The sequence below is a fragment of the Anabrus simplex genome, chromosome 2 (assembly GCF_040414725.1).
Source record: "Anabrus simplex isolate iqAnaSimp1 chromosome 2, ASM4041472v1, whole genome shotgun sequence".
NCBI lineage: Eukaryota > Metazoa > Arthropoda > Insecta > Orthoptera > Tettigoniidae > Anabrus > Anabrus simplex.
The window spans coordinates 434,444,434-434,468,056 of NC_090266.1; the positions used below are offsets into that span (position 1 = coordinate 434,444,434).

The 23,623-nt window shown below is 39.9% G+C and overlaps 1 protein-coding gene across 1 annotated transcript in view; it reads left to right on the forward strand.

Annotated features, from left to right (window-relative positions):
* LOC136864181 (atrial natriuretic peptide receptor 1) overlaps window positions 1–23,623 on the forward strand; it is a 2,019,422-nt gene that overhangs the window by 398,304 nt on the left and 1,597,495 nt on the right. The window contains exon 2 of the mRNA XM_068226191.1: window positions 3,202–3,597. Coding sequence (XP_068082292.1) covers window positions 3,202–3,597 — 396 coding nt within the window. The remainder of the gene's footprint in view (window positions 1–3,201; window positions 3,598–23,623) is intronic.

The following is a 23,623-nucleotide window of genomic DNA, read 5'->3' on the forward strand; positions in this document are numbered from 1 at the left end:
TCACATTCTTTTTCCTGCATTAAACTGAGATATATTGAAAATCGAACATTTGGAGTGATCCTTTTCAATGTTCAGTCCGTGCGCGTGTACTGAAGCATCAGATTCCGGACATGTCTTTGTACCACGGTAATATCAGAAACCTCCATGGAGCTTATTCATCCCTTCCCATGGAAATCATGAAAAGCAATGATGTGACTTTCAATTTCTGCAAGAGTCGTTCAGTCAAGTTAGTGAAAATTTAGTTCAACAAAATTGCTTTTAATTTTCGATAATAAAACCATTGATAAAATAGCTTTTAATTTAACATAACATTCAGTTGAGATACCTTGCTGCCTTCGGTAGTATGTCGGTACTGCGATATTTTTAGCTGGTTTTAATAACTTAAGTTTCAAGCTCGTGTCACTACCGGTATCTCATACTGTTTAGATGATCAGACTATTGCTCAAATATTATCTTATGATCGTCGGACAATCAAAGCATAGCATTACTACTGAAATAGATTATATAATAGTTCAACTATGATTCAGTTAGTCAGAACGCTTGAGAAGAGATGATTAATTTATGATTAATCTGTTACAAAATGAAGACAGAATATGTTATATTGTGTTTCTTTAAGCATCTGTTATTATAAGTACGATTTTGAAATTGTTTCATGATATTGAAGGTTATGGTTAAAATTAGAATACCTACACAGATATAAAATGCTACTTCTATTTGGAGTTGCTTGCAGTCACTTTATTAAATATAACAACCTAACTTGTCAAAAATGATGCACTTATATGATTACATCAGACTACGTTCATGTATAGACACTAGTCTAGTTTCATAATCTGTGCATGACTACTGTCAGGTACGCACCTTGACTGTGCCTATGATTTTCTTTGATGTTGAGGGGGTCAGAATTGGAACTCGGTCCGACTTGTGAGTACAAATGAAGATTTATTGCACAAATTATTTTGCCCATGTCGTCAGAATCTGATACTTAAATAGTGCATATTATAATGCTGATCACGTGCCATTCAATAAAGGTAATGGCCAGTCGTTAACTGGAAGCATAGGATAAGTTTAATTTAAACTGACTATCTTTGTATGTATGCTGACTATTTCGTTAAACACTCCAAATTATCCCGTAATTGCAGATCTCTTTTGTCTAAAAGTTTAGAATGAGATTTTGATTACTTGAAGTACTACGGTTCAAGGAGGATATAAAAATTACCATAGACATTCAAACGTTACAGTATGTTATCGTGTGGCTAGTGAAAGAACTTAGCGACATGTTAACATGATGAGGAAAACTGAGCGTAGAGGAACGGGTGCTATTTTATTATTTTTTTAATAATAATATTCTCTAAACGCAACTAGTGAGCAACATGTGAAGTTCAACTTGCAACCTTTTCAAAGACAACAAATTGATATGCTACACAATGTCTCACAGGACAGCTAAATTACTCGTGATAAGTCATTCTAATTCAATACGCTTGAGGTATTTCTTGATTTGCTATGGTATTTCCGTTTACTACACTTTTCCAACGTCAATTTTCTGGTTACATCATCGTTATAGTTGCACAGAAAGCGGTGATTTAACTTGTACATTCTATACATGGTAAGTTTCACGGATTACTGTTTTAAACATTGGTATCAATAAGGTGCTATGAAACTGGCTGCTTGACAGCGTAATAATTCTATTCCATTTGAGTGTGATTATATAAATAAAAGTTTCAGTATATCTGCCACGGATTTCTGAACGAAACTTTTTCTGTGCCTTATGCCTGCTATAGGAATTTAACTGAAAGCCTTCCTTGCATTCCGTTTTATTCTTTATTCTGTAACCTCAAAAATGGAGCTCATTTTGGGAACATGATTTTTTAGTGATAACATTATTTTCAATGTGGCTGTTTCACTGTGAACGTAGTGATACTGTTTGCATGTAAAAGCTATTATTAACACTTTTTATGTAAATATTTTCATAGACAGTCGACTAATTCGAAATTGGTTCACTCAAAAGGGACTTTTGCATTGCTACATATTTAATCTACTTTACTCGATAAGGATTATGCACCAGTCTGAATAATGTGTTGATTCAAATTAATGAACACCATTTCCATATTGCATAGATCTATTATACAGAAGCCTATGTAGGTTATGAGGAATTTCGAAGCCGGTGATCTACTTCTTAGGACACTTAAAATCAACGTCAGGAATTTTTTTTAAGGTACGTGACTGTCAAGTTATGCCAGTAAATATCATAATCTAACGTAATGTCCAAACGAATCTACACACATTCAGAAGTCCCGACAGTTTATTAAAATTGCGATTCAAAATTGTAGTATATATAGTAAAAAGCTAAATCTCCTCATATCAAGAACGAGAATGATTAAAATTAACACAGGTGAGATTTGCAATTTAAAACTGAATGAACTTTCTCTTTCCTCCAAAATAGAAATCCTCGAATACTTATCATTACATGGGTAGGACTGTGGAATATGAATGTTTGGAAACGGAGAACTTATGTTGCAAATTCCCTCATTTTGGATCATTTACAGCTATGTGTTACTTAAGATAAGTCGATGAATAAATGACTGTCAAATTAAGAAGCTGCTTAATAATAGAACAATTTAGAATGAAACATTCTATATTCAGATACTTCTGCTGAATATTAAGGGCTTCATTATGTGTTGAATTCTGTGTAACACGAGTGGAACATAACTGAATCTAAAAATTAATATACCATCGATATCTTTTCGATGTTACTAAGCAGTTTCCAATCAGAGGTGATCGAAATTGCCATACCGTAAAGAAATTCTCTGCTCTGTGCTATACCATTATTATTTTCACAATGGAGAGTAGAGGGACTTGTTACTTCATTGTTCTTCCACTTAGAACCATAATCACCACCACCACCAACCACGTAAATAGAGGGAGCACGAAATATGTTGTTCACTTAAAACTTAATTTTTGCAAGTGATATAATTTATTGCATTAATTGGCTTTATATAGATATTATGTACTTTTACTACCTACCGAATGCTCAGTTTTCCAAAACACGTAAAGTTAAGTTAATTTAAAAGTCAGCACGAAGTGTTCTTTTCAGTTTTTCGCCGTATTACTGGTAACAAATACTTGTAAAGGTAGTAGTTCAAGTAATCTCCTAACATATCTCACTACGCTGAGTGCTACAGTGTTACATGCTTGTGGTACTAGATGCCTTCCTGGGTCCCGTGTGCGACTACGTCATTGCTCCAGTGGCACGCTATTCCGGCGTCTGGGGCATCCCCGTCCTGACAGCGGGCGGTCAAGCAGACCATTTTCGCTTCAAACAAGGCCAGTTCCCGACGCTTACCAGGATGATGGGCTCTTACAGTTTGGTCGGTGAAGCTCTTCGTCATATTCTGCACGTATTCGGCTGGCAAGTTGCCGGGCTGTTGTACCACAACCACGGCGTTACCTCACCATTAGGAAACTCAGTGTGCCACTTCACTTTGGCTGCCGTCTTCACTGCACTCAACCAAACACCGGCACACCGCAGCTTTAATGAAGACACAGCCACAGCACAGGAGTACCGTGAGCTGCTCAAGTTCGTGTCCAAAAGCGCTCGCAGTAAGTCTGACATTCCATTTATTATTCAATCGTAGCTATGCAAGACATCTGTTGATTACAAAGACGAAATGCAGACAATAATCTAAAATGAAAACATATCCTACAAATACTTAGAGTTTCATTTCGTACACTGTCATCCTAGCAATAAATCATAAATCATGAGAAGTACTGACTATAATTATTTCTATCGTTCTGTGTGTCTGTACGTAGTGCATTGTAATCAATCATGATATTTCAGTTCCGGTTTAAGCTTTATAATGGAACCCATCTCAGTTAAATTGCACTTTTCCCGCTGATTTTTCGTTCTGCAACCTGTCATAAAAATTACAAATGTTTTGTTCCTTAGTTTATCAAGCTTGCTTGTTGTTTAAAGGGGCCTAACATCTAAGGTTATCGGCCCCCTTAATTTATCATTGCAGGAAGTATTCCCTTCAGTTTTACTAGACAGTACTACTCATTTTCTTAAATGAACAAGAGTCGTCTTTGTAATCGATAAAAATTAGGTGGGTTTGACCATGTACTTTATGGATCGTAGTGTTAAGTATTTGAATAAACTGTTTCCTTAAAATATTTTGATATAATTTAAACTGCAATAATATCATTGCCCCTAGCGCAAACCGTACATGAGAAATAATGAGAAAGTTCGAAAAAGTTCCGTTTAAAGATGTTACTCATTTGGAAACCTTCTTGTGTACTTAATATGTGATCCAGATTATCCAAATACTCTCGTATTTCCATCCATGTTAACATCCTTTAGCATGAGTATTATCACTGAATGTAAGTCATGGATTCCCATTCGTGTAATACTGTAAAAGTGGACATATCGTTCCAAATATTTTGTTCGATTATGTGTGTCTTTGTGGTATAGTTCCTTCGAATGGTCTATTGGAATCGGTAAACTTTAATATCGGCATATGTATAAATATATTTTACATATTATGGATTACATATAACGCTCTAGAAAGATTTCCTCAACTGATATCTCTGAAAACTCAAATAAAAGTACCGTTATGTTTTAGTACATCGCTGGCATTTCCTTTTAAAAATGTAAATATGTATGAATGAATAGAGCATAACAAAAAAAACATGGATATATTCTTTGCCCCTCTTTATACGCATTGAAACCATTATTATAAAAATTTTCAGACATTAATTTGAAAGTCTCACAGTTTTTTCTTCATATAAGAATAATGACTTTTTAATATTCGGTTATTGATAACTCACTTGACTAATACATAGCAACATTATGTGACAAATATCGGGTATTCAAACACCAAATAATATTCTTGGACCACATAAGCAATATTATTCCATATTTCCTGTGTGTAATCGGTTTTATCGGAGTTTCGTAATGAATTAAGTAATGTTACTAAGGAACATTTTGATTAGACTACTGTAATACAAGAACGCAGTAATAAACTAAACTTTATTTTATGTATATTATGTTCTCAAATCCTTACACGTAGGTTATCCAGTAGCTTGACTTGTTGGTCGCGAGAGACACTCAGATTTATATTCATTCTCTGAAGTTAATTTCTATGGTCAATCACCTCAGCAGTAAACATTACATGATTTATGACTGTCGCGGATTATTTTGCAGATATCAGTAAGTGACTGAATGACTAGTTGGTTAGTTGTTGTTTTCATGTCAGGTTAATTGATTATTTAATTAAATCGTTCATTCATCCATAATAATGTAATATCTAAGCATTCAAATATACTCCTCGATTTTCCATTTCACGTAACTACAGGAAAATTAACACAACGAAAATTGTTCTAATTGACTGCATATCCACAAGTGGCTTTAAGACGTCAACTGTCTTAAGGAACATAACGGATAGGAAGAGTATCATGACATACGATATATTGCTTCTTAGACGACAATATGTAACACTACAACATACCTGTACAAGTAAAAGTACATACTACTGAGGAAAGGAACGTAAACAATATCGCACATATAGGCGCATGATTTAAAATGATTTGGTAAAATCTGAGTACATTGTTGTGGAACGAAACATGTCACTTTTTGATTAATGTTGTGTATTTTTTACAGACATGTTACAGTGTTATATACCTTTTAAAAACTTTTTGGACAGACTAAGCAGCCTTTAAGTCACATCTCTTCAACTCAGACCTCATAATTTGTAATTTACAACAGATAATATAGTGGTTGCTGTCATTCGTTAATTACATGAAAATTGTATTTCCCTGTACACAATATTTCACAAATTAAAAGTGTAGAAGTCCGCCTCTGTGGTGTAGTGGTTAGCCTGATTAGCCGCCACCCCCGGAGGCCCGGGTTCGATTCCCGGCTCTGCCACGAAATTTGAAAAGTGGTACGAGGGCTGGAACGGGGTCCACTCAGCCTCGGGAGGTCAACTGAGTAGAGGTGGGTTCGATTCCCACCTCAGGCATCCTGGAAGTGGTATTCCGTGTTTTCCCACTTCTCCTCCAGGCGATTGCCGGGATGGTACCTAACTTAAGGCCACGGCCGCTTCCTTCCCTCTTCCTTGCCTATCCCTTCCAATCTTCCCATCCCTCCACAAGGCCCCTGTTCAGCATAGCAGGTGAGGCCGCCTGGGCGAGGTACTGGTCATACTCCCCAGTTTTATCCCCCCACCAAGAATCTGAAGCTCCAGGACACTGCCCTTGAGGCGGTTGAGGTGGGATCCCTCGCTCAGTCCGAGGGAAAAACCGAACCTGGAGGGTAAACAGATGATGATGATGATGGTGATGATGAAAAGTCTAGAATGGTTTTTTGCTAGTTGCTTTACGTCGCACCGACACAGATAGGTCTTATGGCGACGATGGGACAGGAGAGGGCTAGGAGTGGGAAGGAAACGTCCGTGGCCTTAATTAAGGTACAGCCCCAGCATTTGCCTGGTGTGAAAATGGGAAACCACGGAAAACCATCTTCAGGGCTGCCGACAGTGGGGTCGAACCTACTATCTCCCGAATACTGGATACTGGCCGCACTTAAGTGACTGCAGCTATCGAGCTCGGTAGTCTACAACGTTATAGAGTGTTATGTATCTGCTATTCTTATCTCTCATACGTGTTTTCAAGTATCCACGTGTTTGAAAATTGAATGATCAACGGCCATCACGAAACTCCAGTAAACGTCCAGCTATCTGTTATATCTTCCCAATATTTACGTTACGATTTCCTTTACTCATCTACCCACGACGAAAATATTGAAGTTTTACATTTACCTAATTTATCCTTACTGGTGGTGTTGCATAGGGGCTGCCTGGCCGAGGCGGTAAAGGCGTGCTCGGTTCGCCCGGAAGGACGTGGGTTCGAATCCCCGTCAGGAAGTCGTAAAATTCAAGAAACGCGATTTCTACTTCCGGAGGTGCATATGACCGTGCGGTTCACTCAACCTACACTTAAAATGAATACCAGGTGAATTCTTAGGGGCAAAGGTGGCCGGGCGTAGTGCTAATCACTCTACCCCATCACTTGCCGAGGTTAACAATGGTGAAAGCCTTTACCTTCCACTCCTCCAAGGGCCTTCATGGCCTGTACGGAGGTGACGTTGCTTTTGCTTTTGGTGGTGTTGAATAATACATCACTCAGTGTCCACCGTATATTCTGGTATACGGCAGATCGTCTTGAATTTATTACAGATAACATAGTGCTTCTTGTCATTGGAATTCTCTGCGCCACTGTCAATATAAGTACGGATTGTGGAAATAAGATTTTAAGACTGTGTGAGTAAGCAAATTGTATATGATATTACGAAAGGGCAAATACAGGATGTACAAAATAAAACTGGGCAAGGAAATATTTTTTAACCTTGTTAATGATCAGGAGAATTTCCCATCACAGGAAATGCTGAAAATTGTGACTTCGATGCACAGATCGGTTGCTGTCACATGCTTGCGAGTGCGCACCTGCCGCATACTATATCCCGAGCAGGTCGCTGTGTCATTACGTGTGAGTGAGTGAGAGGAACAGACGTGTTTAGAACGACCAGTTGAAAGCAAGCAAAATGGTGCTCACGATAAAATAGCGCGTGTTTATTGTTGAGAATTTTTTTGCGCAAAGCGTTGAGGCGGGAAGTGTTTTTGACAAAACCTCCAGCAAAGTCTACAATGGAAATCTTAGAGGAATAATAGCGCGAAACGGGCTCTGTAGGGAATAAAATGCGTAACTATCAGAAAATAGTTCGAACATCAGAAAACATTGTTCGAGGGAAGGAGAGAATGTAAAAGACCGACGAATTTCAGTTCCATTTATTTGTGCAAGTGGGAATTAGGAGATCGCTGTGTCCAAACAAGGACCTGCATCTGTATCCTTACAAATTTACTGTTGTGCATGCATTAAAGCATTCAGAAGAACCTTCGCGTGTTAGATTCTGCTGGTGGTTTCTGAATTAAGTGGAGTCATGTCTTCTGAATCATCAGTTTTTTATTTCTTCAGATGATGCCTGGGTCACGCTGTCAGGGTATGTAAACTCGCAGAACACGCATCATTATGCATCAGGAAATCCCCATCAAGACGATGAAAAGGCGTTGTATAATCTCAAGATTTATGTGTGGTGCGCAATGTCTGGTGTCCGCATCGTAAAACGATTCGTTCACCAAACTGTCCAGACACTGTTTAATCCATATGTGGGTAAACTCACATGAGATGAACGACTGTATGGATATTTTCAGCGAAAAGGAGTAACAGCACACTGAGCCTTGACAACCTTTTCACGAGCGCATGAGTCGTTCGGTGAAGAAAGGACAGTCTAGCGGAGGCAGTGCAATTAACTGGCCACCTCGATAGCCCGATTTCTCTCACTGAGATTTTTACCTTTTGGGCAAATTGAATGGTCAGGTGTACTCCAATAATTCTCACACACTGGAAGAGCTACAACAGAATACTGAAAACGCTGTTACTGCTATCCCTCAGGAAGAGCTGCCACGCGTGTCTCACAGTTTGGTACATCGAGCACCACCGTTGTATCGACGTCAACGGTGGCCATTTCAAGCATTTTCTCTGATGTTCATTAACAAGCGTCAATCCAGGGACAGTCCCGTTGTAAATATTTTCCGGGCCAGTATTATTAAGCCTATTCTGTATTAGAATGAATGTGTTGGAAACTGGTGATGTTATTCATCTTTGGGAGTGGGGATGGAGTGCCATAATTATTCACCATGTGAAGAATTTAACTTACTAATTATTTGCACGCACTTGATGTCAATCATGTGACGAGTTTCATCCTTACATGATAACTACTAGTAGTATTACCACTGCTACTACTCTTGTAGTAGTATCAACATTATTTTAATAATAATAATAATGTTATTTGCTTTACGTCCCACTAACTACTTTTTCGGTCTTCGGAGACGCCGAGGTGCCGGAATTTAATCCCGCGGGAGTCCGTTTACGTGCCAGTAAATTTACGGACACGAGGCTGACGTATCTGAACACCTTCGAGTACCACCGGACTGAGCCAAGATCGAACCTGCCACGTTGGGGTCAGAAGGCCAGCGCCTTAACCATCTGAGCCACTCAGCCCGGCCAACATTATTATACTGTTCTTTCCGGCCACATTGAACGTTGTAACTTCACTTTTGCAGACATGTTTTGTATATAAGTGTCCTTCCTTTGAATGTTTGTCTGGTATGAATATTTCAAACGTGTTAGGTCATCACATGCAAAATAACTGGAAGGAAACTTATGTTAACAGTCCACTTTCTATCATCGCGGAAAGTTTATATACGTTGAAATCACGTTAGTGTCGATATTGTAAAGCGTATAGTGGCCCTCAACACTTGCCATTCTGTGCGGAAACTGATTCATTACTGATGTCCCATTGTCCTGTGGGCTGTACCTGGCCAACGCACCGACATCTGTTGTTATGTCCATGAACTACGTGTGCCATGCTTTCCAGGACATACGCCCGTTCTATTGTAGTACAGTGCAAATGTGAGGAAAAAATTGTTGCCCTGATTTACGTGTCATCTCCCATGTCAATAATGATAGAGACACCATAGCAACACAGGTAATCAGACACGGAACAGATACTAAACACGTAACGTGACGTCATTTACTTTTGGGGTAGTACCCTCTCCTGTAAACCATGTTGTCTCCGACGGTGGGGAGACATGCATGTCTCCATGATGCAGATAGCCAAACAGCAGATGCAACCATATCGGATGGGTATCTGTCGAGAAACCAAACCAACGATAGGGTCATCGAAACGGGGATAGCAGCCTTTCGGAAATGGCAAGAGCGACAGTCTGGACGATTGACTGATCTCCCTCTACTGCCCAAATTATGTTGTTGTGTTTTAAAAAAATGTTCTCTGCCATATATTAAGTAAATATGTTGTAAACTACACATAAATGCAGTATTTATTAAATTTTCATTTTTGATTTTCAAGAATTAGGTTTGTGACTTCCAGGTCACACTGGGCAGTAATGTTCTGATATGTCCCTTCAATGGGATTACTTGTTCATCAACTGACAGCCTCTCATCTATGGTTATTGTTTTGAAATTCTGCACAAGAGCCTGTAAAAATGGTCGAATCTTGTAAATCTTATCATCTGGATCAATAATACTATTGTCATTGAAATAAACATTTAGTTTTATTTGTTCCCACTGATTACGGGACATTGCATTAGCAACAGCAGGTACTCGAGTCTCAGTTTTCCAATACATCCGAATACTGCTTTTTCTAAAATATTATCTTCTACTAATTGTTTGAAATATGTTATTGGTGACTGAATAACATCTGGTCCACAGGGAAATTTTCCTTTCCATGGTGGAATAGGCATAATCGAGCGACAAGTAATTGCCTTCCACGAACATTCAGTAAGGTTGGGTGCTGCATTTTCAATGTTATTATCAGGTCCCATTCTTTCATCTTCATCTTCACCTTATACTCCTTCTGCATTGTTTTCTTATTCATTTGTATCGCTGTCATCGCTCTCTGGAATAATAATATTTGGAGTTTCATTCCTACTTATTTCAACATCTTCATCTGAATAAGAAGCTAATACAAAATCTTCTGATTCATATCCAGATATTGTCCGAATCTGGACGTTAATTTTCCTTCCTTTTAGGCTTTCCATAAAAGGACCAGACATTCATTACTCCTGGAACATAAAATGAGGTTATGGTGCCATTATTGCCCAATGTGACTTTGAGGTTACAAAGCTTTACTTTTGAATTATAAGCTACGAAATCAACTAATTTCTAAAATAACAGTTTTATAAAGTATTCAAGATGCTTACCTTTGGTTTCTACATTTTTTATGCATATAATTTGTTAGTAATAACACAAAACATAATTGCAAAACTAGCTATCCGCCATGTGCCTGGGAAATGCTCCCAACCGTACATTTAGCGCTTACTGGTGGCTTATGCATGTAACTATTAAACTATAAACAGTTGAAAATCATGACAGCCATACTGTAAGTTGAACGTTACACTGGGAAGTACTGGCTCAATTGCATTCTAACAGTAGAAAATGTGTACAAATGATGTGTGACTTCAAAGTCACATTGGGCAGTAGAGGGAACATAGCTTAGGTGTGCTGATACTGCTACACGGCTGAAAGCAACAGGAAGTTTCAGCCATAACTAACTCCCGAGGATATACAGATCTCTGTATGAATATGGGTATGGATGATTGTTTCCTCGCACTACAGTTAGGAGTGCGCAGCTTTGTGCTCGCATCCGGGAAACAGTGGGTTCGAACCCCGCTGTCGGCAGCTCTGAAGATGGTTTTCCATGGTTTTCCATTTTCACACCGGGCAAATGCTGGGTTTGTACCTTAATTAAGGCCACTCCCGAATCCGTCTCATTCTTCCTGTCCCATTGTCGCCGTAAGACCTATCTGTGTCGGTGCGACGTAAAGCAACTAGCAAATAAAAGGATGGTTTCCTCCCAGGTAAAATATTCCGGGAGTAAAATATTCTCCTATTCGGATCTCGGGATGGGGACTACACGGGAGAAGGCAATAATCAGGAAGATGAATACTGACTTTCTGCGAGTCGGAGCGTGGGTTGTTAAAAGATTTAATCGTTGAGGTAGGTTTGAGACTCTGAAGACGGAAATGAATAGACTAAAATTAGACGTAGTTGTTATAAATGAAGTACGTTGGCAAGAAGAGCAGGATTTTTCGTCAGGCGATTACAGAATTATCAACAAAAAATCAGACATAAGAAATGGAGGAGTATGCTGAATAATGAATAATAAATTAGGACAGCGGGTAACCTACTGCGAGTAGCATAGTGAACGAATTATTGTTATAAAGGTAAACTTCAAGCCAATGCCCGCCAAAATAGTGCATGACTATATGCCTACTAGTTCAGTAGATAATGGAGAAATCGAGAGAATATATGAATAGATAGTAGTTTTAATACAATATGTTGAAGGAGACGAGTATCTAATTGTGATGGGAGACTGGAATAAAAAGGTAGGCCGAGGAAGAAAAGGTAATGCCGTACGCGAATTGGGATTGGGACAAAGTAATGAAACAGGAAGACGACTGGTTGAGTTCTGCACAGGAAATAATTTAGACCTTGTTAGTACATGGTTCAAACAAACAAATAACGGCTGTTTACGTGGATGATATTTGGAGACACGGGAAGGTATCAAATCGATTTCATTATGATTATGATTAACCAGAGATTTAGAACCCGAGTATTGGATTGCAAGACCTTCTCTGGAGCAGACGCGGACTCTGACCACAACTTGGTGGTCATGACAAGTCATATGAAGTTGAAGATATTGGAGAAGGGAATTCATTCAAGATGATGGGGTCTAAGTAAGTTGAATGAAAGGAGCGCGAGGGATTGTTTCAAGGAACATGTTGCACAAGGACTAGATAAAGAGTATGGAGGAAACACAGTAAGTGAAGTGTGGACTGTCACGAAAAAAAAAAAGATCAGTCTGCTGATGAAAGGTTTGGAAGAAAGGTAAGATAAAGTAAGAATCTGTGTATAACTCGGGAGATATTAGACCTGATTGATGAACGACGAAAATACCAGAAGGCAAAAAAGAAAGTGAGTAGCGCAGAAGAGAATAGAGGCGATTAAAGAATGAAGTAGATAGGAAGTGTATGTCAGCTCAGTAAGAACGGCTGTAAGGGAAGTGCGGGGATGTTGAAGGTTGCTAGACCTATTCCCAAGAAATGAAGTGCTGACGAGTGTGGAAACTACCGCGCCTCTGAAAAATATTAACTCGTGTTATTTACAGAAGAATGGAAAGAAAATTTGAAGCTGAGAAGGGAGAAGATCAGCTTTTTTTGTTGTTGGCTTTACGTCGCACCGACACAGATAGGTTTTGTGGCGACGATGGGATAGGAAAGGCCTAGGAGTTGGAAGGAAGCGGGCGTGGCCCTAATTCAGGTACAGCCCCAGCATTTCCCTGGTGTGAAAATGGGAAACCAAGGAAAATTATCTTCAGGGCTGCCGACAGTGGGATTCGAAACCACTATCTCCCGGATACAAGCTCACAGCCGCGCGCCTCTAACCGTACGGCCAACTCGCCCGGAGAAAGATCAGTTTGGCTTTAAAAAATTGAAGGAACGCGTGAAGCAATCTCAACTTTACGTCCGATCTTATGGGATCGAATTAAGAAAGGCAAGCTCACGAACACGGCATTCACAGTTCTACAGAAGATATTCCGTAATGGTGATTGGACTAATCTATTTGAGATTCTGATGGTGATCGAGATCAGATACCGAGGAAGAAGGATTATCTACGATCTGTACAAAAATATGTCTGCAGTAATAGGAATCGTAGGCTATGAAAAATAAGTAGCAATCCGGAAAGGAGTGAGGCAAGGCTGCAGTTTTCCCCCTCTCATTTTCAATGTTTATGTAGAACAGGTGGTAAAGGATATCAAGAGGAATCTGGAAATCGAATCACAATCCAAGGAGAGGAAATCGAAATTCTGAGTTTTGCCGATGATTTTGTTACTTTATCTGAGACTACAGAATACCTAGAAAAATTGTTGAATGGAATGGACAGAGTTAGGTGAAGGAGTTCAAGATGCAAATAAATAAATTAATAAATACATCCAAAAGAAAGGTAACAAAGTGCGGTCGAACAAAATCATGTGAAGCAGGAAATATTTAGTTTAGGAAATGAAGTCTTAAAGGAAGTAGATTAATACTGTTCCTTGGGTAGTGTAATAACTAATGATGATAGAAATAAAGAGGTCATAAAATACAGACTATCAAAAGCAAGGAAAGCCTTTCTTAAGATAATAAATTTGCTCAATTCGAACACTGATGTAGGTATGAAAAAGGCGTTCTTGAAGACTTTAACACTTCCTTCTGGAGCGTGGCATTGTATTGAAGTGAAACATAGACAATACTAGCTCAGAAGGATATATAAATTGTTCTCTTTTACCATCTGTTGTACGTCACACTGACACAAATAGGTTTTATGGTGACGATGGTATAGAAAAGGGCTAGGGTGGGAAGAAAGCGACCGTGGCCTTAAGTAAGGTACAGGTAAATATCTTACCTGGTGCGAAAATGGGAAACGACGGAAAACCATCTTCAGGACTGCCAACAGTGGAGTTCGAACCCACTATCTACCAAACGCAAGCTGACAGTTACGTCACCCAAACCGCACAGTCATTTGCTTGGTGAAAGATAGAGAATAGAAGCTTTTGATATGATGTTTTACGGAAGAATGCTGAAGATGGTATGAGTAGATCGAATCAGGAATGACGAGGTACTGAATAGAAATGGTGTAGGATATCGATTTTGAAAAGACTGACCGAAAGAAGTGATAGAAAGATAGCACATATCTTAAGACACTCAGGATATGTTCAGTTGGTTTTTTACAAGATGCTTTACGTCGCACCGACAGAGATAGGTGTTATGGTGACCATAGGTGAGTAGAGGGATAGGAGTGGGAAAGAATTAGCCGCGAACCCACTACCTCGTGAATACTGGATACTGTCCGCACTTAAGCGTCTGCAGCTAACGAGCTCGGTCAGTTGGTTTTTGAGGGACGTTTAAGTGGCAAAATCGGCAGGGGTATACCAGGGTATGAACGTGACAAACAGGTTGGAATAGGTGTAGCATGTAGTAGTTACTTAGAAATTTAAACTTTTAGCACTGTATGAGGTAGCGTAGAGCGCTGCATCAAATTAATCTATGGACGGATGACTCAAACAATAAAAACGGGGCATAAAACAACCTTTGCGGGCTGAAGGTTCTTTGTCACTATCCCGGAGACCTCTAACTCACGTGCTCATGAGACCAGTAATATGTTATGGGACGCCATCCTGGGGAAAAAATCGAAAATATGACTAAGAGGTTACAATTTTTTTCTGAAAATGATTGTACATGTAGACGGTCTAATCTACAGGCGAATACAGGCATTTCTGTACCATGAATGGTACAGGTGTATCGGCTCTAGATTAAGGTCGTTTATTGCTGTTAATGATGGATAAGAATATCGATAAGCAACAGATCCCACAACCATTAACACATGAGGCGAGAGTCTACCCACCTGAGCTGCGTAGCCAGTTAACTTTGTAATTGATTACTAACCATGCCTCAGAATCTCTCATTTCGAACTGTATCACACGCTCTGTATGTTAATCTACGAATTTCTCGAAAGTACATAAGGAATGAACAATGTAAGCAACTGCGAAATTACCTCGATAATGTTGTGATATGGAGAGTAGGCAATGGGCTTAAAAGTCAGGTTGTGAGTTTCACAAATAGGAATATTCCTCTCAGTTTTTATTACTTCGTTGATGGGGTGAAAGTTCCTTTTGGGGATCATTGTAAGTACCTAGGTGTTAATATAAGGAAAGAGGGTATTTCGGGGTAGTAGTAAGGATGTATAGGATAGGTCATATAATTCTCTGATAAAACCCCAACTAGAGTATGGTAATGAAATGCCGTATGGCTTTTAGTGCCGGCAGTGTCTGAGGACAAGTACTGATTTGACTCCCGTAGGCGACCTGCGCGTCGTGATGAGGATGAAATGATGATGAAGACGACACATACACCCTGCCCCAGTGCCAGAGAAATTAACCAATTAAAGTTAAAGTTCCCGACCCTGGGACCCCTGTGTCCAAAGGCCAGCACGCTAACCATTTAGCCGTGGAGCCGGACACTAGAGTATGGTTCCACAGTATGAGACCCTCACCAGGATTACATGATTGAAGAACTAAAAATGTATAAAGAAAAGAAGGGTGATTTCCGAAAAAAGAATAGCATTACAAAGATGTTGCAAAGTTTGCGCTGGGAAGACGTGGGAGAAACGAGACGAGCTGCTCGGCTAAGTGGTATGTTCCGAGCTGTTATTGGAGAGATGGCGTGAATGACATCAGTAGACGAATAAGTTTGAGTGGTGTCTCTAAAAGTCGGATATATCACAGTATGAAGATAAAGCTGCAATTCAAGAGAAAAAATTGAGGCAAATATTCGTTAAAAAACATGTTCTCCTAATTTTGTTGAATGGTGTAGTTTACTGTCGTTTTTCACTGCGCCATATAACTTCCTCGATGCCATAACCGAGGAGAACGGCCGGGTTAATATCCTTTCAGACGGAATTGTATCACATATCTACATCATGAGTACGATAAATATCGTATAAGGCAAAACAAACTACCCCAAAATGTTACCTAACTACGTTGAAACATTTATGTTTAAAATGTATATCATCACGAGCCACATTGTTCATAACGTTGCTGAAGGTTAATGAACACGTGGATGAATAAAGGTTACTGTAAGGACAAAGAATGACTTATCTTCTTATGTATATCGGTAATATTTTGTAGATGGGTCATCTGTCTTTCAAAGTAATTCCTTCAACATGTAGGTATCTGGAGCCGTGAGATCCGGGGAGGTGAAAGGGTACGAAAACGGAGTTCCGCGAGAAGTTAGGCGATTTTCAAAGTGTCGTTGCAGAAGAGTAAATGAATCTCCCGCGATGTAGCGACAGCTTGCTACATCCATTATCGTTGGGGTGATAAGTTTGTGGAGCCACAAAACTGGCCCAAATCTCGCATAAATGTGGACAATGTACTGATGAGCAATAAATTAGAGATACCTGGCTATTTTCATGTTATACAGTACTCCCTTTCACTCTGGTTATGTCACTGGCGTAACAGGAACTCCACGGGATACAGGGAGCGTGGGAATTCATACTATTCAATGATCAATGCACAGATTCCTTTAATGCATAGAGACATCCCTTAATGCATAGAGATTTTTCAGAACATGCTGAACTGCGCGCACATCTCTCTCTCTCTCTCGACACCATCCTAAACGTGCTCAATATGATTGAGGCCGGGTGGCCTTAGTGACCAGGAAATCATCCTCGTGTATATGAAATGTTCTTCGAGCCAGTCAATCACAATTTGGGAATGAGTGGACGGTGGCATTTCTTACTGTACGAACAGGACTGGAGGTGAGCAAATGGGCTGACATGATATGACTGTAGGTTCCTGTACCGTTTGTCGGTAAGGGACGTTGTCAGATGTACCATGGAAGAATTTTCATCCCCTCTGAACCGTTTCTATTATGTTTGAACTGTACTCTGCTTCGTGTGAGTGGAGACGCACTTGTACCGTGTCATCGGTGTGTACCTCGTACAGTTTGGTACTCATTTGTCCAACCAATATTTCTCTAAGCATTGAAAGTTCAGTTAATGGAGTTGCTGTGCCAATTTGCCATTTGACGTGCGATGACCCGTGGTACCCAAGACGGGCGGTGCGGTGGCTTCTGTACCCCCATTGCGAGGAGGTGGTTCAGCATCGTACGGGTGCTCACTCTTGGTTGTTATCCAGTATTGAATAAGCGAGTAATATTTTGCACTGTGACCCGTACCATCTCGTACCATCAAAGTCATTCGACGGTGAACCTCGATCAACAACACGTTGTTTTCCACGACATTTACCCTTACACCGAGCTCTATGGTTGCAGTCGCCTAAGTGCGGCCAGTATCCAGTAATCGGGAGATAGTGGGTTCGAGCCCCACTGTCGTCAGCCCTGAAGATGGTTTTCCGTGGTTTCCCATTTTCACACTAGGCAAATGCCTGGGCTGTACCTTAATTAAGGCCACGGCCGCTTCCTTCCACTTCCTAGGCCTTTCCTATCCCATCGTCTCCATAAGACATATCTATGTCGGTGCGACGTAAAGCAAATAGCAAAAAAAAAAAAATACCCTGACGATGGTGGTTTTGCATAAATCTACGTACTCATGGTACACTCTGGACACGGTGATCCATGGAAGTTCCATTGCCTGCTCGACTTCGGGATGCCCATACGTATGACACTAACAATCCAGCCGCAATCAAACGTGCTGACATCTCGTGTCTTATCCACCCTGTGCTGACCTGTTACTCACATGGATAGTACAAGGTCTGACGATATCAGAGTCGTTTACGACGCCGAACTATTGCATTCACTGGGCCGATAAGAGCGCCATTTTGCCAAAACAGTAGTTATCACCAATTTAATTGCTCATCATTCCAATGAGGCCTCTGTAGACTACCTTATCCACAAGACTTTGGATTCTGTGCAGCAATATTGACAAAATAAAGGTCCAATTTTCAATTACCGAAAACGTAACGCCTGTTGGAGAAGTCACCCATGATTCTCGTTTGCGGTGACGGCCCTTTGGACACCTCTTGCCCTCTTTCGTTGACGTAAAACTGATCCAGTATGACAGAACTTATCAGCGACAGCTGATGTTGTTCTGTTATTTATTACTTCCTTGTTAAATCGTTCGTCGTTTGTCGTTCTTTTCTTTAACGTGAAGCAACCTCGGTCTATTGTGACACCCCACACCACATGACCGGAAATAAATGTCCAAGATAAGCAACTTATCCTTTCGTCGGCTTACTTCTAAAATCTCGTATCTTACAATGTTCTTCCTACCCATTACAATCCTTAACAATGGTCACGCCTCCTAGCCACATATTTGTATGCAATCCATCAGAACCTTTTTCGTAGTGTTCATTTTCCTGTGCAGACGTGTAAAGGAAAATGGACCTTACCATACAGTATTGTAGGGATGTTGTTTTCATGGCGAATATAAGCACTCCTACAGTTTAACGTATTTAAGGTTCATTTTCGTTTAAACGTTACCATTGGAAAACGAACTCTACGAAAATAGTTCTGAAGGACTGTACATCCGTATGTGGCTGGAGGGCGTGACCAGTCTTAAGGATGAAAATGGGTAGGAAGTGCATTGGGAGATACGAGGTTTTAGAAGTAAGCCGTTGCTTTGTTGTGAGGATAATAATGTCATAAAACAACACATCACTGATTTGACAATAAATGTCCAACTATCATATGCAATTAATAAACACTTCGTTGATAGGGAAACATACACAGCAGGTGAGCAATAATATTAGTGTCTTCTCTTTTTACCTCCTTCACTTCAAGTATGGTACACACTGTAATTCTGATTATGATTGTTCCGTTGCTAGTCAAAACTTAATCTGATTTTATACATCAGATTCTTCCCAAAAATGAATGCACTGTAATTTTGGTAAACACAGAGCCTGTTTCACTAATCGCAGATGTACTTCATTAGTCCTTGTCTATTTATGTGGTCTCTAGTAATTAAATTACTTCTCTCTGCAAATAGTAACATACTGTATACACCCCCATTTCAGTGACAATGTAATTATTCCTCCGAATTTACTTCTATTTTTCCATTCTACTTCACCATTTATGACAAATCCATTTGCTCCTTTTACTTTATAGTCCAAAAGTTAATATATTCTTCCCAACTTTCACACTCCTAACTTCTTTAGGTCAAGTACTCTTTCTCGTAAGTCCTCAGTTTTAATTCCTATCGGGAAAGTTGTATGAATATCTAACAATTTTCAAAATACTTCTCAATATTTTCAACTCTTTCCTTGGACCCACGTTCTGTCGATTTCTGTTTCCCGACTTTTCTACTGTTCAATGTACTGCTGCAAAGAGTTTTAATTTCTACTCGTTCCCCTTTGATTTACATTAATGGTTGTAACGTCAAAGAATAAAGATACTCTATTTTGAATGTGGTATGTACAATGGAAATTCTCTCTATATTTTATGTATGATCAGATTATTTACTGTTCATGTATTAAATGTCAGGTTTATTATCCGCAAAATGTTACTCTTTAAGTTGTTATTGCGTTAAGTATTCACATTCCCTCAATAGTAACTGAAAGGAGGTTAGTGATGCATAGTATTTACGGTAGACACATTTTAATAAAGACAAATCATTAAAAACTGACCCGCTGAATCATGATTACGACAAAGGCACTGACGAAGTTACTACGGTCCACCGTAGTGAAAGAAAGAATGGCCGATTAGGAGTATAGTAAAATAATAACTAGTTCCTGTATATCATTATCCTCTTAACAATGGCTGTGTCCATGTTGCCCAAATTTATAATAGTAAGTACATAAAACAAACGTGGCAATCGTTTATTCATTATAGAGCCCTGGTAAACTGATTAATTTACAACCCTGGTAGACGAGGAGCATATGAGTGATGTATGTGCTTAGTGAAGTAGCATCAGGTCTAATGTAGTTAGCCTATTATGTAACTTTTAACGAAAGCTTAGTGATTATGGAGAAGTATTTACATTTCGGGATCATGCACACACACACACACACACATACATACATACATACATACATACATACATACATACATACATACATACATACATACATACATACATACATACATACAGGGTGTCCCACCCAACTCTGCCACCTCAAATATCTCCGAAATGAAACAAAATATGAAAATTCCAATCGGCCAGGAACGCACCCATATCAGGGGCTCACACAATGAGAAGGTGTGCACAAGCCATAAAGGTGAACAAGTAGCACTTTCAACGCCAAGTTGCGCTTTTTTAAATGTGACATGTATGCTTGTTCTAGCAAAATGAAAAGTAGAGCTGCAATTGGTGCTAACACACTTGGTTTCACGTTTCTATACCTCATACGTTCTGAAATACGTGGCTGTTAGAGGATTGCAATGGCGCCACCGTTTCTGAAGTAATGCAACGCATGTACTTCTGTACTCAGAGCAGGGGTTGCTTGCACTGGCCTGTAGCCTGCTGTAAACAAACCGATATCAGCTCGGCACGTTCTAGCTACAGTGTACTAGTGTCTCCTGATCTGGTCTGCTGTCATACTTTACCGTAATTCAGGTACATTTCGGGTATTGCTTTCCATATTGTGACATTAAACCGTGTTTCCGTGTGGCGTGTAAAAATTGGCGTCATCTAGTCGACATGCCGGCCTTCAGTAACGAAGAATACCTGGATATTTAATTTACGGCGAATGTCACAGAAATGCAACCACAACTGTGGCATTCGACGCTGAACGCGACCCAGATCGACGGTGTCCTTCGCCTCGTACCATTGCCAACGTCTGCACGAAACTCAGGGAAACAAGAAGCTGGGCTCCCACAAAGCGACAACGTACAAAGTCAGCGACTGGCACTGGAAGCGAAATTGCTGTTCTGACTGCTGTAGCGCACACTCCTCAGACGAGCGTCCGACAGATTGTACGAGGTTCTGGAATAAGCCACAGTAGTGTGAGCAGAATTTTGCAAAGGCATCGGTTTCATGCGTTCCATATCTCACTGCACCAGGAACATTACGGGACGGACTTTGATTCCCGCATTCTATTCTGTCGTTTTGCACTTCAGCAGTTGCAAGGTAATTTAGCATTCCAACGTAATACGTTGTTTACGGACGAAGCTTCATTTACTAATCTTGATCATGTGAATCTGCGGAACATGCACTACTGGTCCGAGCAAGATCCCCACTGGATTCGCCAAGTTGCTCATCAACAACAGTGGAGTGTCAATGTCTGGTGCGGTATCATTGGTAACCGTATTTTAGGTCCCTATTTTTATCAAGAAATATTAAACCGACAACAATATTCATCATTTCTGGAACACACTCTACCCCTCCTCATGGAGGATGTGGGATTGGAAACGCGTCTATCAGTGTGGTTCCAGCATGGTGGATGTCCCGCACATTCTGCACGAGTTTCCAGAGACGTTGTGCATGCGACGTTTTCAAATAGGTGGATAGGACGGGGAGGTCCTGTGCGATTAGACTTCTTTCTCTGGGGTACAGTGAAAGATAGAGTGTATCAAGAACCGCCAACGACAGTAGATGATATGCAACACGTATTACTGCGGCGTGTGTGACAATATCTTTAGAAACACTGCAATCCGTGCAACACTCTCTTGCTGCCAGATTCCAAAAGTGTATTGATGCAAACGGAGGGGAATTCGAACATCTCTTGAAGTGACACGGTTTCATCGAACAAGACGCTACTGGTGATTTGTGGGGGCACTAGTAAATGTGTTTAGAAATGCGGAACCAAGTGTGATATCACTAGTTGTAGCTCTAGTTGTCATTTTGGTAGAATAAACATACATGTCTCATTTAGAAAAGCGCAACTTGGTGTTGGAGGTGTTATTTGTTTGCCTTTATGGATTGTGCATGCCTTCTCATTGTGTGAGCCCCTGATGTGGGTACGTTCCTGGCCAATTGGGATTTTCATATTTTGTTTCTTTTCTGAGATATTTGGGGTCGCAGAGTTGGGTGGGACACCTTGTATATATATTGCTATTTGCTTTACGTCGCACCGACACAGATATGTCTTATGGTGACGATGGGATGGGAAAGACCTAGGAAGTGGAAGGAAGCGGTCGTGGCCTTCATTAAGGTACAGCCCCGGCATTTTCCTGGTGTAAAAATGGGAAACCACGGAAAACCATCTTCAGGGCTGCCGACAGTGGGGCTCGAACCCACTATCTCCCGATTACTGGATACTGGCCGCACTTAAGCGACTGCAGCTATCGAGCTCGGTTATATATATATAGTATATTCCCATGTCACACCCTGTTTTGCCTCGTGATTTTCTAGGTCAAACTACCATTAACAATTTATGAATTGATGTAATAATATAATGTAGCTGCAGTCGTGTTTGAAGTAGAATTTTCTCTAGCGATGTCGGCATAGCAGCTTAAGGTATCTTGAATTTTGCAAATTACCCCTCCGGCATCAGACTGGCTTGGTCATCTAAGGGATGCTAGTAGCCATATTTAGGGAGTTGTGTATTTTGTCTCGAATGTTTGCTGTAAGTCCAACAGTATTCATCCAAAATTAAAGTGATTGTATGGTCATTTCTGCTGAGCACATGATGAATAATTCCCAGATTTGAAAAACTTCAACTCGGAAAAAATGGAATATTTTCTCCTAACTGGTTGGAAGTTGTAAAGGTACAGATATTAAATCCACAGTAACAAATGTAATTGGACAGTAGATGTTAGTGTAACAAACTACGTATCTCTGCTCGTCATTGACCTGAAATACGTAAGTTTGTGTTCTTGTCGTCAGTTGAATCCCGCAGGATCCACTCATCGTTGAGCAAGCTACCTCGTAACTTCTTAGACAAATCTCTTCCGTCTTGCTTTTATTACTTCACAAGAAGTTTTAATGCTTTCCTACAGGAATAAAGCTCAGCAAACGCGTGACAGCTAGCGTACCTTTATTTCACCCAGACTGGCTTGTGGATTCTTGGAGAAGCAAAATAATTTTTTGTTTATTAAGTACAAAAGAACATCCTTGAAATCATCAGAAGTTATTTCAACAATAAATAATATTTTTGTTCTTATCGTTGTTCTTAATTAGCGTACATGATAAATATGTTCTTTTATGCCTTAGCGAGGTTTTCATGCTCTTCTGTTATACGTTTCTCTGTAATTGAATAATAATTCGAACATATTGAATATTTAATCAGTAATTAAGTTAGAACATTATGCCAGGTGAATACCACTCTAGATTTTCAGACATTATCAGTAGTGTCATTCCTAATTCAATAATGGTTAATAATGTCCCTACTTAGTCACTGGCACCAGTCCCCAGAACACATCATGAACAATACTCCAGCGTTTGTTTGGTTTTCTGATCATTCCAATGAATCCACCACACTCCTTTTAAAATTGAAATTATATAGATACATGTGTTCCTGAAAACTTAGAATATGTACTTTTTATGTTTGTATAAG